This window comes from Orbicella franksi, chromosome 5, assembly GCF_964199315.1.
Source record: "Orbicella franksi chromosome 5, jaOrbFran1.1, whole genome shotgun sequence".
Lineage (NCBI taxonomy): Eukaryota > Metazoa > Cnidaria > Anthozoa > Scleractinia > Merulinidae > Orbicella > Orbicella franksi.
The window spans coordinates 31,122,061-31,137,400 of NC_138149.1; the positions used below are offsets into that span (position 1 = coordinate 31,122,061).

General features: G+C 39.3%; 2 protein-coding genes across 3 annotated transcripts in view; one reads left to right on the forward strand and one right to left on the reverse strand.

Annotated features, from left to right (window-relative positions):
- Window positions 1-1,513: 1,513 nt before the first annotated feature.
- The window catches only part of LOC145488170 (tRNA wybutosine-synthesizing protein 4-like), a 19,886-nt gene continuing 6,059 nt past the window's right edge, over window positions 1,514-15,340 (reverse strand). For both annotated transcript variants that reach the window (XM_081466973.1, XM_081466974.1), the window contains exons 7-20: window positions 15,009-15,075; window positions 14,839-14,870; window positions 10,870-10,963; window positions 10,478-10,585; window positions 10,114-10,207; window positions 9,800-9,887; window positions 9,244-9,362; window positions 8,731-8,778; window positions 7,792-8,103; window positions 6,272-6,369; window positions 5,489-5,623; window positions 5,078-5,130; window positions 4,226-4,358; window positions 1,514-1,987 (exon numbers count right to left, since the gene is read on the reverse strand). In XM_081466973.1, coding sequence (XP_081323099.1) covers window positions 1,826-1,987; window positions 4,226-4,358; window positions 5,078-5,130; window positions 5,489-5,623; window positions 6,272-6,369; window positions 7,792-8,103; window positions 8,731-8,778; window positions 9,244-9,362; window positions 9,800-9,887; window positions 10,114-10,207; window positions 10,478-10,585; window positions 10,870-10,963; window positions 14,839-14,870; window positions 15,009-15,075 — 1,543 coding nt within the window. In that variant the 3' untranslated portion in view covers window positions 1,514-1,825. The remainder of the gene's footprint in view (window positions 1,988-4,225; window positions 4,359-5,077; window positions 5,131-5,488; window positions 5,624-6,271; window positions 6,370-7,791; window positions 8,104-8,730; window positions 8,779-9,243; window positions 9,363-9,799; window positions 9,888-10,113; window positions 10,208-10,477; window positions 10,586-10,869; window positions 10,964-14,838; window positions 14,871-15,008; window positions 15,076-15,340) is intronic.
- On the forward strand, window positions 10,957-14,838 carry LOC145488174 (5-hydroxytryptamine receptor 4-like). Its single transcript, XM_081466977.1, has 2 exons — window positions 10,957-12,112; window positions 12,497-14,838. Exon 2 carries the CDS (start codon window positions 12,647-12,649, stop codon window positions 13,589-13,591), a length of 945 nt encoding a protein of 314 aa, XP_081323103.1. The 5' UTR covers window positions 10,957-12,112; window positions 12,497-12,646; the 3' UTR covers window positions 13,592-14,838.

Sequence of the window (15,340 nt, forward strand, 5' to 3'; positions counted from 1 at the left end):
CCAATGAAATTACGCGTTTGGGGTGGTGTGATATTTAATGATTGATATTGAAGAAGATTTCAAAGGTCGTGAACCTTTCACAAGTCTATTCTTGCAACACGCAAATTACTGACTATTATGCAAGAGGTAAACATTTTTGGCACGCACACTGACTAAGAGAACACGTAAAACTTTTCAGAATAGCTCTCCAATTATCCAATTGATTCTAAACTAGCACAAGAGGGGAAAGAGTTTGCTGAAATTAAGTTCTATCCATAGGTCAAACTTTGAAGGAAAACAGCAGTCTCTGCATAATTAGTCATGCTTTAAGGCGCTGTTGCATAATGCTGCATTCGCTCGGGGTTACACAATGAGGTTACCTGGAGACCTTTAAAAACGCTGAGTTTATTTTTGTGACCTGTTTTCTTCTGTGTAATCCGTGTATACTTTAATCCGGTGCACTGTACCCAAGCTTGAAGAAAAACAATTTACATTTGTATTGGTGTGATTGTGTGGTGTTATTTTGCAATTTTAAAAACTTTCAAAACATTAGGAGTGCATGTTAAGTGGCACTAGTCCATCAGTCTTTCAATGTGTTATATTCGACAAAATAACGAAGATTTTTGCGGTCGTCGCCAACTTTGTTTCGTTTGCGTGTCCTCTCGGCGATTTTTTTTATGCATTATGGATGCGTTTCAACTTGTTAATAACTCTTTAAATGGAATATATCTGCATATCAAAGAAAAACCCCATCAAGTTTTTTAAAACTTAATTGCCCTCTCAACAAAGAGACACTAAGGTCCTCCACTGGCTGGGGATTAATTATCGTGCTGCTTCAGTTCAACTGAGAACGGAGCTCTTTTTGTTGTTGGTTAGAATTTACTAAAAGGGTGCCATTGCGAAACCTGTTGGAAGGTGAAATATTTCCAAAAAGAAAAATAATGGCTATATGAATGTCTTGCAACATCCCGCGATAAACAATCTAGACGAGGGTGTCACAGATATCAGAGACTACTTGGCCAGCTCCCTCTATTTATAGCGTTAGATTAGTACAGCCGTCACGTCCGATAAACCCTCGGCCAAAACAAGTCGGCCTATGGGGGCGTCGCCTCGTACGTGCTGCATGCACAGTATTTTCAGAGGACCATATTTAACAATTATTGGACGAGGCTGAGCAAAATATTGAGATTTGTCAGTGGCGAGCAGATCAATTATTTGCCGAAGGCGAAGGCCGAGGCAAATAACTGATCTGCGAGACACTGACAAAATATGATATTTTTGCGATAACCGAGTTCAATAATTGTTTTATCATTTGATTTCTGACAGCTCAGGGAAGCGATCTGCCAGTTTTCACACACGAGATCGAGGGTTACACACACGCAGAATATTATTTGAGATAAAATGGGTAGTTATTTGCAGGTCACGTGGCGGACTCTCCGGCAGTGAAAAGGAAGAAAATATTTGCATCAAATGATCATGATGATAATGAGAGTTATGCAAACCATGACAGTAACAGCAGAAAATGACGTTAAACTTTGAGTTTAATGAGTCGCATAGTGGCTATGTAATGTATATTATACAGATGCGTACAGTTAATTTTAACTATCCTCGTAAAAAGTTCAACGTCAAATGACTTTGTGCCTCCTTCTCGAGTCCGGTCTCGTTACCTTCGGGGAAGGAGTGCAGACTATTTTCAAGAACAGCGGCTGTTTTTCTGTTAACCGTTACAACGCAGTCTTTCTTGCCTTCTCTTGAAGCGAAACGCCAGTAGTTGGCGTTATATTCATGATCTTGCCCTTTGCAACACGCGGCCCAAGGCGTTTAATAGGATTGTAAATGTGGTGTATCAAGGCAGAGGAAGGTTAAGAAACACCGGCCCGTCATTCAAGTGAGTTCCGAATGAAAAACAGTTTCCTCCTTCGCCCAGAACCATGATGCTTTGCGAATCTTTCCAGCAGACACTGCGGTGATTATGAAGCATCAAAGGCATGGAAGGTGCTGTGTACGCCTTGAAGGAAAAAAGAGAACAACAATAAAAAGAAAAAACAAACAAAACCAAAAACAGAACAACAGTAAACAAGAGGATAAAATTTGATAAGAATTATGGATTTTTTCTCTCTTTTATAAAATGATTGAAAGAAACTAGATGTGCACCGATTAGATACATAATTTAGTGGATCACGTTTTGAACGAAATTTCATAAGAAAATATGTTAAAATTGTCAAAACAAATTGTCAAGAGGCTAGGGAAAAATAGAGAGTTTTCATGTGAAGTTAAGACAGCACGTTAGTTTTTCCAAACAATGAAATTACTCGCGTTTGAGAAATGAGTTATTTCCTTGCACAAGCAATGGACATTAGGTATAAAGCATTATACAAAATAAAACGATGTTATGCTCTTTGAATATATTTAATTTTATATTAGGCAATGCTATACAACTATTTTTATGGCAGTAGCCAGGAGCCATAATCGGGGACGGAGACCGCAAGTCTCGGGATTCGCGCGCACCTATGATATGAGACAATTTTTCTATTTTTAGAACAAATTGCGCCATCCTGACGTCATATATCCGCGCGGATTCACGCACATGTCGGGGGCTGTCGCGTGGATGTTGTCACGTTGCGTGATCAAATGGTGAGAGTTGAGAGATTCTCTTACGTATTTTTCACAGCGATGGCAGGGAATAAGGCAGGGAATACGAACCAGGGCGCTTATATGTAGTTTTATGCTCTGAGCTAACGGAAAAGGTGGGTTTTTCAGGGTCGAAAACAAGACTTCAATCTCGCGCTGGGAATGAATAATAAGATCTGCTCACGCTAGTTGTAAGCTTACGCGAATGTTTTTGCGTTTGTTCTGACTTAACAATATAGCAAGAAAAACTCTCTACTCTGGTATCGAGTTAATTTGTGAGTTTCTCGGACGATGTTTCATCATAACCAAAACCTGTCTTGACGGTTTCTTATTGTTTCTGCTTGTTTGGTGAGTTTGCAAAAGTTTTTGAAAGGAAAGTCTGACGCGTACAATTCGCTCATTTGCATAGTGCAGCTCGCGCACTTTCAAGTCCGAGTCGGTGTTTTCAATTGTCAACAAATCTTGACAAAGATTTCTTTCGTTATCTTTTGTGCTGAGATGCTGTAACAAATTTCACGAACGCGAAAAAGGCTACTAACATCATGAGTGTTTCTTCAACATAAGCATAGTGAAGTTTTACACTGCGAAAATGAAAATAGACAAGGAGTTTTGATAACTCGATCAACAAAATCGAAATCGTTATTCCAAGTCGATTAAAGAGAGCGTCATAGTAAATATGCTGATTATTTCTGCCTTATTCACATATTTTCAGCTTAGCTTTTAATATGCTCTCAAACATTTATCAATCTTAAACATATTTAAAAACTATAGAGTTATTGTTTGAGTTCGATGTACGCTTTCACACGAAAGTGCGGCGGAAGTACAATTTGTCATGTTTACTGACTGTACAAAAACACGCATCGGCGGGCTCTCTCATTCATCGACAACAGAGAATTTACTGGATTTTTACACGAATAAAACTGAGCAGTATCTACGGACGTAAAGTTATTGGGCCTTGATGAAAAATCAAGCGTTGCTTACAATTCAAGCGAAACTCAAACTAGCAATTATTTTGTTTTACTTTTCGGTCGCGATAGACTGACAAATTCCTCGCAAGCGTGTGGCAAGAGGAGCTAGGAAACTATGAAGTCCTGAAACTCTGCTATATCTAAATATATCCAGCTAGTGTTTTGCTGTGTCATGGAAAAGCTGTTAATCTTCAACATATGTGAAATTTACAGTGGAGTAATGTACAGCTCAAGTAAAAGAAGCATCGGAACACAACTCGGTCAGCGATATATATAAGCTCAAAGCGGAACATACCTAAATTCGACACTGTCTTACTTCACTCCAACTGGAGCAGCTAACGACGAAAATATTTAAGAAAAACTCCAACAGACGTAAACGCGTTGAGTTGTGGGGCAAAAACATGAAAAAGTTCGGGAATTTCGGATGCCATTTCCCCCGCGCGACATCCGCAAAAATCCTCGCAGAATGTACGCGCGTGTGCCGCAGGCGATGGCGCAATTTGTTCTAAAAATAGAAAAATTGTCCCATATCATGGAGACAACCCCAATACTAGAAATGGCGCGCGCTTACGGTCTCCGTCCCCGATTATGGCTCCTGAAGTAGCTTAATTAATTGTTGTTATCTTTGAAATAAAAAGATTGCTAACCGGCAGAGTGAAAGACTTCCACGCCATAGACTTCAGATGAAGAACAATCACCCCAGAGGGGTGGGAAGAGTTTGGAGTCACTCCACCAACAAGGAAAAGGTTGTCATTAACAACATGAGCCGTGTGTGAGTACCTTAAAGAAAAAAACGACACAATTGGATTGTTAGCATAAGTTATTTGCCACCTGACGCACGTCAATTTCTACATAATCACATGTAGGGCTAAATCGAGTTCTTAGGAAAATAAGCGATGAAACAAAGAAACAGCTCACTTTTACATCGGATTCTACGATTCCCTGTTTTACCGCAAATTAGTTTCCAGTACAACAGTTAGACACTGTAAAACATCCCATATTATTAAAAACTGGATCATTAGATAATGCAATATAAGTGTTTCATGAGCCTCTTTGGTTCTCTATCATCTCATATCCAAGGCGCGCTCCTGGAATAATTGTTAATCTTCGCATTACCATAATACAGAGGGCTCAGTATTCAACGTAAACAGATTGCATGCATTTTTTTGTCATAACGTGCTGCGTTCTTTTTCCGTCGAAATTCGAGACGCCATGTCCCTTACAACTATTAATATTTTCCCGTCATAATTTGGTGCGTGCATCGCAATTCATCATGTTCACAGCATCAAGAGGTTTCCCGCCAAAATCGTTTGTCAGTTGTTTTCGATGGGAACCTCGGTATGGGAAAAGCCAATGATGTCATTCATCTGTAGCTTTCTCGTGGTATGCCATAAATATTCTACACCACATAAAAGCTCGCCTACGAATTCTGAAAAATTCTCTGGTGAGAATTTTCCCGCCATATCATTCGGAAGTATGTGTCTTTGACGACGCATTACCTCGGCGGTAAGGGTGGTTCAATAGGTAGCGACCGTAGCGTCATTGCATTCACCTGTAAGAAAAAAAACAGGGATGTATTATGTAACTATAGAAGCAATGTGACAAAATTTTAGGTGGTTCATCTCTCTCTGCTTTCAGCGCGAACTACAAACTGGGAGAATAAATAAATGTTTTCACGCAAATCTACTTCAACTCAATGCCAACTTGACGAGCAAATTGGCCATTTTCGAGTTGCCTTTTGTCTCTGTGTAAAAATAAGTCTTCGTGCGAAACCATTCATATGAAAATGAGTTCCGCTTACAGGTTCATTTCTATGCAAATCCAACTTATTTTCATAAGAAAGGTTTTGCACAGACTCGTTTTGAAACAGAGGCATTAGGTAACTCGGAAATGGCCTATTACTTTCTTACTTGAATATCTATGATCTGAACCGTGTTAAGGGCATGGAGACTAGCCCCCAAGCCTCCTGCCAGTACCACATGATTGTTCCATGCGCATGCGGTATGGGAATGACGTGGCACAGCGGCATCTCCACCGAGATCAACCTTGAAATTCAAGTCAAATAAACTTATTACTAAATGCTTCGGCAAGATTCTGAAGGTAAAAAGATTGGGAAATGTTAGAAACATAAACTAGTGAAACGATTATCCATTTTACCTTAAATATTCAGCAGCTGAATAATGAATAATGAAACACTTAAAAGTACAAAAAAAAAAACACTCTTGGAAACAAGGAGAAAGGTTAAAGGAGCTACGTCACTCACGGTTTGTGCATCTTGAAAAGTTTAGCCTCCATTTTTCAAGTTCGTCATTTGTAATCCGTGCCAATCTTCTCCATCCTTAACCATCCTTGTTCCTTTATGGTTTATTATTATCTCCTTAGTGTTTTTCTATCTTAGTAAACTACTATTTTAAGGTTTCCTTCGATTTAAAGGCAATTTTTTACGAGGCCAAAATAACTCAAAATACCCTGACTGAGCTTCTTTAAGTTCCAAAAATACTTGAGTAATCGATTTTGTTGTTATGCACTGCGTTAAAAGCATACCATCACAAGCCATCGCTCTATCGCAAGGATTAGATCAAAATTTCACATTCACTCAGCGAACGGTTTTCTTGCTTCTGAGAAAGACCTGAAAACCATGAAAATTCAGCGATCCTGCGGTACATTAAAAGCAGCCTTAACAATAACAATACCTTAGTCCATGTATTTGATTTTATGTCGAGTAAATAACAATCTCCAAGGGCGAGGCAAGTTGAAGTGCGTCCGCCAAATATTAATACACTTTCGCTGCCTGCGAAGAAGAAACACAAAATATTCGAGACGAGATTCGCCGGAGGGAGGCGAAGACTGGAGTTTGCTCGCCTATCTACTTTTCTCTTCTTTATCCTTCTTCGCTTCTCTTCCTTTACTAACTTTAAGACAATTTATTGCTGACCACCCACTGAGAGAGAAAACGCATCAAGTGTTTCCCGTTCACCCTACGCCGGAAAAAAATTGAAACGCAACAATCATCGGTCGTTTTGTATTTGTATTTGAGAGAAATCTCGGGCAGGAAAATCACATGTTTATTGTAACGTCATCGTTTTTGAAAAGCTCTGTTTCAAACTGTTTTTCCGTCTACACTAAAACGCAAAGCCGGCGTTTTCAAATTTCTCCGCTTTGAAGCTTTAATGATATTTTAACGGGAAGCTTTCTCACCCGTAGGTGATCTACAGAAAGGTCCCGATCCAAAATAACATTAAATTATTAAAAAATAGATACACAAATTAAAAAATATATTAAAAATACAAAAGTAAATTATAGACTAATAGATTTAAAAAAATTACTTTTAAACTGACATATGGTGTCAGAGTTCTTCAAGTCACTGTCCAAGGCATTCCAGTCTTTAAAGGCATGATAACAAGTTCTCTGTTTACCCCAGTTCCGTTTTACTGTTGGAAGTCTAAGATGATCTTTGGAGCGAGTGTTATATCTATGGACATCGCTATTTCTAGATAATTCCAATTTGTGAGATGTAATTCCATTCACACATTTATAAACATACAAGCAGCGATGGAAGTGCCTGCGTTGACGAAAAGCAGCGATGGAAGTGCCTGCGTTGACGAAAAGCAGCGATGGAAGTGCCTGCGTTGACGAAAAGCAGCGATGGAAGTGCCTGCGTTGACGAAAAGCAGCGATGGAAGTGCCTGCGTTGACGAAAAGCAGCGATGGAAGTGCCTGCGTTGACGAAAAGCAGCGATGGAAGTGCCTGCGTTGACGAAAAGCAGCGATGGAAGTGTCTGCGTTTTCGAAAAGCTCACTTTTCGTGCCGGAGATGTGTGGACGGTAGGCCTAACCGTAGAAATAAAGCTGCGTTTTAAAATTTCTTCGGCGTTGTGTGAACGGGACCTAAGGTTTCGATATGATTATGAGCAAATAAAAGCCATAAAAGTAAAAGCCACAACAACAACAACAACAACAACAACAACAACAACAATAACAAAAACACGATTTTCACCCAAAATTTGGAAGCACACCTTGTCAACGTTGGTTCGACAGAAAACAAAACTTTTCAATCTTCTTGGATTAAGAAATTGGGGACAAACAGTAATAGACTAAGACACGCATCACACCATAGATGGAGGATTATTCAAATGCGTTTGTTTAATTATAGTACGTTGATATTCAACACACAATGAGGAATTAAAAAAAAAAACAAAACAGTTTGACATACCATCAGGTAGAACAATACGTGTTGCACTGTGTCGCCATCTTGGTTGTGGGATATCTCCTTGACAACTTAAAATCGTATGCTTGTATCTCATTTTCCCTTCACAAGAACCTTGAACTTCTTCACAGCTTTTACGTTCACTCTCGGAGCGGCAGTTAACATGAACGTTTGAACAATTGGAATATTGTGATTCATCCTTGTCCTTCAGCGATAACAAAAATGTTTCTGCACAAGGTTTTGCCGGGGATGTCCGACCACCATGTATTAAAATATTATTGTCGTTTAATTTTGTTGCACTGTGGAAGATTCGGCCACCTGAAATAAGACAGTTTTAAATTCTATTAGTAGTCATAATTTTCTCACTAATAGTAAAATATTATCCCTCAGTAACGTTTTCAAGGCTAAATTTCTCAAAGCTTTCCACCTGTTCTTTCGATTTATAGCAAATCATTACACTATTCATCAAGTTTAAACAAAGAAAATCATGACCGTGAAGTTGTTTGGATATCTGATCTTAATTAGCATAGATAATTACGATTTTATTTCTCCGTTTTCTCCTCAGTTTAAGTTTCGATTGAGAAGATATGTACCAAACACTCAAGACCATGTTTGACCACACTTCCAAACACCTCGAAGTTCGTCAAAAATACTCCGCTGCGCGTCGTATTTTCAACTCTCTTCTCGGTGTTAGGAAATGTGGTCAAACACGGTCTTTCGTGTTTGATATGTTACTTAAACAACCTTACTGTTTAGACTATCACTGCAACGTTGCTCTTGATGTCATTTCATTCCAAAATACACCACCACCAGAACGAATATTGCGCTATCATATTTCTCAACAGAATAAACGCGTTTCAAACTTTATTGTAACATATTTCCATCCATCTTTGCCTTGTTTATATTTAGCTGAGTTCGACTATAACATTGTCTTGACTTTCTTACCAAGTATAATCTCCGAGTCTGAAGCCACGTCTGTACAATGCCAAACACCTGATTAAAAAAAAATAACACTTGGCTACATCATAGTTAATAGAAGGAATGGCTATTAAACCTGGAAAAGTTTTTTGTTCTGCATTTTTGTTGGTTACTTTGGGGGTTGACGCTGCAAAAAAACCTGGCAAAGTGTGGTTATGTGTGCTCATACAACTGACCAATAGAAGCGTTGCAATATTACGTAATTCATGCATAGTCAATGAACATAAAACTAAAGATGTGCAGGGTCATGGACCTTCCAGCATAGGTCTTAGCCTTTTTGTTTGCTTCTTTGATGTTTACCGGGCTTCATAACTATGGCTACATTGGGTGTTCAAAGCAGTTCAGTATGGCAGCCTTTTTAAAGTGCTAGTCTAGACTGAAGCCCAACATATAATGAGTCAAATCAACAAATAAGCAAATTTAAGAGATACAATAATTTCGTTACCGTAAAAAAGAGGAAAAGGATTGTTAAAAAGTTACCTTGAACAGTCCGCAGTAACTGAACGCCATTGAGTCGCATATGTTTTCCATTATCAAGGCCAAATCCCCCAGTGAGAAGAACTACACTATCAGACAATGGAGTGGCTGTGTGACCAAACCTGGTTATGAAGAGGAGAGGCCACTCAGCTGATTTAAGGTGGAAAAGTTGCATTTTTGTTCTGCATGGATTACGGTCAATTATTATACCTAATAGTAACATCATATCAGGCGAGTTTGGTCGAGCCATGGTTCGTATTTTCGCGAGACGTAGACGCGCCAAAATACCCATGGTGAGACATAACGAGCCTGATCTGCCGCCGAAACGTACCAAAAAGGCACGATTACGTATTTACGTGTACCGTACCCAAATTCGGCCAAGTAAGCTTGATATCGTAGCCATATCAGCTCAGTGACTTGACATCGCGGGATATCAGGACAGTAGACACGGCTTTTGATCGGCTATTTGCGAATTTGGGTACGGTGAAATGAACAACACGCTTTTAATTATTGTTTGGTTCAAGAAAACGAGCACCGAGAACAGTAAGAGTGTATATACCTTTTAAGTCCATCCCGCGAAGGTAAAACATCTACAGTATGAAGAGAGCACGGGTTCTCTTCAAGAATTGCCGACTCGTCAAACAGTGCTATCATTGGAAGAACAAAAAGATCGAAACGTTATGACATAATTGATGTAAGATATTGTCGGAAGTCAAACGTGGTTTACATATCGACCATAAAGGTCTGTGTTAGCGTGTTTAGCTGATTTTGCTCTACTTGGATTTTTCATGTTACTTTGTCCATCAAAATCATTCAAACATCTTAAACGGCGAGTTACATTAGCCGAGTATAGTGGTAAGTAAAAATATTTACCACTGTGTTGGAAAAACAGCTCTTCTTTGATGTCCTGACAGGATCCTTTGAAAGCTGAGAGGACGATGTAGTGTGAACACATGAGATGCCATTCCTAAGAAAAAGACAAGACGAAAATGCTACAGTGGTTGTAAGATTAACATAGGTGTCATTTGTAGTCTCGTTTCCGACAGAGAGGTTGGAAATCAAACCACTGCAATTTCTTGAATCGAATCCTTAGAGCGAATCTCATTGGTATTAGTTATTTTTATCATCAGTAGCTTACGTCGGTCTAAGTCGAAACAGCCACGATCAAATCCGAAAAAAGCCAGCAGTTGCCACTGGAAAACGTAAGAATGCTACATCTGAGCATTTTAATCATCACCTCAAACTCGTCAAAAGGCTCCAGATCTTGCAGTCGAGCTTTTTCTTTCTCCGGTAATGTATCATAGTAGAAGAAGTTCAATGTGGGACAATGGACTAAAGGCCAGCCCTATGGAGTTCAGGAAAAGTTTGTAAATAAAATGTCTTTAGGAAAAAAACAAACAAAACAAAACAAAAACATAAACAAAACAAAAAACTAAACAAACGTCACGACTTTTACACCGAGAGACAATAAGGCTGAATCCCATTATAATAAGTTTTGCTTTGATCAAAATATATATCTTCGAGGGTAAGAGTCAACAAAGTGAACCAAAAAAGCTATATAACACAATGGAGACCATAGGTCTGTGAATGAATTACCAGAATTGAAGTAATCAATTCTTTCTAACTTACCTCTTTCATAAAACGTTGGATTTGACTTTGTCGAGTTGGAAAAGCTTCTGTGGCATGCAAAGGAGCCCCAACTGGATGCTTAAAATGGTTCATCCTGCCAATCAAAAATATCACTCTGTTTCAGGACACATTTTGTGCAAACTAAATCATATTAATATTTGAGCTGCGGTCCAGAAACAATGCGGGCTGCGAGTGTCGATCCAAGAGGGGATGTAGCTTGATTAAAAACATACCTCCTGGATCGTTCAACTGGATTGAGTCAGCTATCCAATTTTTATACAGGAGTATTGTAAGTTAATTTTTTTTCTTTAGCTTCTCAGCCGTCCGGAATCCCGGGCTAAATCCTTGAATCTGCTCGGCTAATCGCACGCGCTCAAGAGGTCCGGAGTTTCCCATCCGGACCCCGAGTGCGAACCGTTTTAAATTATCTCTAACTTTGGCAACTTTTCAAGCTTTTTGTTCTACCGCAAAACAACGTAAAATGTAAACATTCACCACAGAGTCAAACAATTATGCAAACAGTATCGTTTTCTGTGCCCGAAATGTCAAACACGCACGCGTGCGCCAGATTTGAACTGAACGGCTTTAATTAAAATTCAACCCAAAAGTTGCTTTCAAAGCAATGCCGTAGGAAAAAAATTGACACGTTATTTTCCGGTCTTGGTCGGTTCGTATTGGGAAAAACTGTGCCCTCGGTCTTGAGTACGGCCCTCGGCCGCAGGTCTCGGACCGTACTCAAGACCTCGCCTACAGTTTTTCCTAATACCGACCTCCCGGCCGGCAAATAACATATATGTATTATTCAGAAATTGAAACTCTCTTATTATCAAGTTATATATCCTTTAAGTTAATGGTGCTCTATTTGTAAATTGCCCTCCCGTAATTTAACGACTGTTTCTACGGGTCTGAACGTAATGATTGTTACAAATTATGGCAACCCGTTCATTTCAATGTTTATCAGTGTCTTCAGGAAAGTGAAAGAACATAAAATGGTGACTCAAGGCACACCATTGTGCTTTTTTTGAAGTTGTTCTCTGAAAATCCTAACGGTGAAATATTTTGCACGCAGTGTCCCAAGGCAGATTTTAAAGAAAGCGCTAACAATCTTTCCAATGAGACCTCTCACTGAAAAACAATAAATAATGATGTTTGCTGGTCAATGTGTAAACAACTGAACAAATAAGCAATTTAATCTAGAATTGATGCGGCTTTTTGCTTAAGTTGGCAGCGAGTCAAGGAAAATGTCCATTGAATGATAAATTATATCACTTAAAAGGCAGTTAACACGTAGTTTTCTCCTAAACGCATGCTTCCAAGACCCAAATCAACAAGAATGCCAAAGGTAACATCTTGTATTAACGGTAATACCCACGCAAAAAAAATTGTATTGGTTTTTATCAATCACGCACATAGCCGCAAATAATTATTCAAGGAAAGAGCAGTTTCAACTTACAATTTCTATTGCAATTTTTTTTCTGTACAAGTTTGACGTAGTTTTTGACATGCAGGCCTCTTGGAAATTTATTTTAGCCAGACAGCTGCCTAAATATGTCTACTTACTGTGCTCTAGTTATTAAAAATTAAATTAAGACTTTGTGAAAAACTGCAAATAAGTGTCAAGGTAGAGATATCGTAATATGTAAAACGCTGTGACGTCTTTATTAACGCAATAAGATTGAGACGTGGAGAGCAGATCGGGATATGAAAGGACGAGTTTATTGATTACAATTTGAAAAGAGCACCAAGAAACCAAAGTCTCTTTACTTAAGAGCTGAGAATGCCTGATAGTTTAGAGAGAAAACGAAGCATAGAGGAGGCACTCGAGAACAGGGAAACATGGACGATTGTTGCAGAGTCCACTGGCGCGTTCGCTATCGTTTTCTTGGCATTGATAGGGAACACAATTCTCAGTTTGGCTCTTTACAGATGTCGCGCGCTCCGTAAAATTCAAAATTACTACATCATCGCTTTAACGATGTCAGACTTGCTGCTGACGGTTCTTTGTCTTCCAATGGGCTTGATCGTGGTGATGCTAGGAAGATGGCCATTTGGGGATACGCTCTGTCAGATCCAAGGCATATTAACTTATTTCTTCGCATGCTTTTCGATTCTGACGTTGACGCTTATCGCCATAAATCGTTACGTGAAAATGATCCGGTCGGTAATTATCTACCAGAAAGCGTACACGCGAAATTACGTGCTTTTATCTATCACGGCATGCGCAGTCTTTTCAGGAGTGTTTGTAATTCCATTTGTGTCGCAGAAGTTCTGTTACCATCCCGGAAAACTAGCATGCTTTGTTTGCAAGAGCCTGAACAAGAAGGAGCAAGCCCTTCTTCTTGGACCTTACTCAGTTTTAATTGCCATGACTTATCCGGTGATAACATTTTGCTACTTCAAAGTGTTTCGTAAAGTTCACGCCCATTTTGCACAAATTGCAGCTTCCAGTCTCCATGAGGACAACGCTAAATCTTTTGCAGAGGAGGTCCAAATCACGAAAATTCTATTCGCTGTACTTATCGCGTTCGTGATATGCTGGAGTCCTGCTTTTACAATTGAATTTCTGGACACTCTACAAGGAGACTACAGCTTGCCTCGTCAGGTTTACCTCATAATGCCTTTTGCTGGCGCAGCAAGTTCCGCTATCAACCCCGTGATCTACGGGGTGATGCAGAAACGTTTCCGACACGCTTACAAGAAAATTCTAACTTGTGAGAACTAAACAGAAACTACATGTTTGAAGTCTATTAGAGCGGTGTTGAATTGGGTGTCGTAAAACCAAAACCAACGTAATCACTCTAGCCGAACACAAAGGACACAGACAATACAGCGAGCCAATTAAAACTCGAAGTAATTACATGTAGCCAGCGTTAAGCGCCGGAAAACGAATGCGAGCGGCTCACGATTGCTTTAGTTTTACTTCTGATTGGATGAAAGTGGCGCGAATTTTTTAAGCCAATCGTGTAGCGTAGGTTGATGTAAAACCAATTACATTTCGACTCTCAAATGCAAACCGCTCTTTATTGCAAGAGAACTGAACTGAATCAGTGTGTTTTTGACCATCGAATTTTCGAGACATTTCGGAGTCGATACTCAGTGTTGGAAACATACTGATTACAGCTTGTGCAAAAACGGATTCCACGGTTTTAACAAAAATAGCTTGTATTAGCGGTAAATAAACATGAAATGTCAACAAACAAAGTTCTGTTGTAATAACAATAACAACGATGGCCAGTTAAGAAAGAGCTGTGCTCTATTCAGAAGACAGGCCAAAAAACTGATCAAGACATGTTTGGAAACTAACCAGGAATTAAAACAAAGGACCTCCAGGACAAAGTAACCTGTTTGTCAATTACGATTTCATACGGCACATACCCATCGTTTTGTTCCTTGTTTTAGAGAGAGAAAGAAAAATACTTTGCATTGCCCTATGAGAATAACTTTGCAATTCAGTGATTTCTCGCTTATTTCTGCGGCGATGAAGACGATATCTAAACAACTCATGTCCCGTCCACACTATACGGGAGAAATTTAAAAACGCAACAATCATTGCTCATTTTGGATTTGTGTTTGAAAAAATTCGGACAGGGAAATCACTTGATCATCGTGAGGTCATCGTTTTCAAAACGCTCCGTTTTCAAAATGTTTTCTGTCCACGCGAAAACAAAAAGCCGGCGTTTTCAAATTCCTCCGTTTCGGAACGGAAAGCGTTTCCGCTTGAAAAGCTCCTTTTTCGTGACGGATTAGTGTGGACGGAAGGCCTAACCCTAGAAATTAAGCTGCGTTTTCAGATTCCTCCGGCGTAGTGTGGATGGGCCTTAAACCAATAAACCTAGTCACAGAAAAAGAAGCTTTTTTCCCTTTTTAAGCGTTAAGTGGAGCTAGGATTGTAAGCACTGCAAGATGACTTTACAAAGCTAAAGAACGACTCTCGAGAATCCACCTGTTTGCAAATTACAATGTACTCACATTTTTATTCCAAAGGGGTCATTTGGGGATACCTGTTTAGAAAAATAAATTGAATTTTTTTTAACACAGCATCTGAATAACTTGTGAAGCCGTATTCATTTAAAGCAAAAAAAAGAGAAAAAAAAAAGAGTTTACAGATTGCTATCAGCGCAAATCCTTCATTCACTGACCTGCTCAAACATTACAAATATTGCAGATGTGAAGAACTGCGCTGCCCATCCAATTATAGCACTGGAACTACATGAAGAAACAAAAAATTAAAACAGCGATTAACAGCTAATTTCTCCCTACAAGAAGAGAGTTACAAAAAGCTATGTTCGATTTTTACGGGAAAATGTCAAACCTCGGCCTTGCCGTATTGACCTCGCTATCGCTTAGTCAATACGGCAAGGTCTCCGTCTAAGATTTGCCCGTAAAGACCTCACTCCTGGTTAATAAGTAGTTAGCAATCAGGAGTTCCTTAACATTTTCACTGGGAAGGCAACTGGTTTTCAGTGGTGGG

What these genes read in the sequence shown, in the direction of transcription:
- LOC145488174 (XM_081466977.1), top strand. Translation starts at nt 12,647, where the DNA reads ATGCCTGATAGTTTAGAGAGAAAACGAAGCATAGAGGAGGCACTCGAG.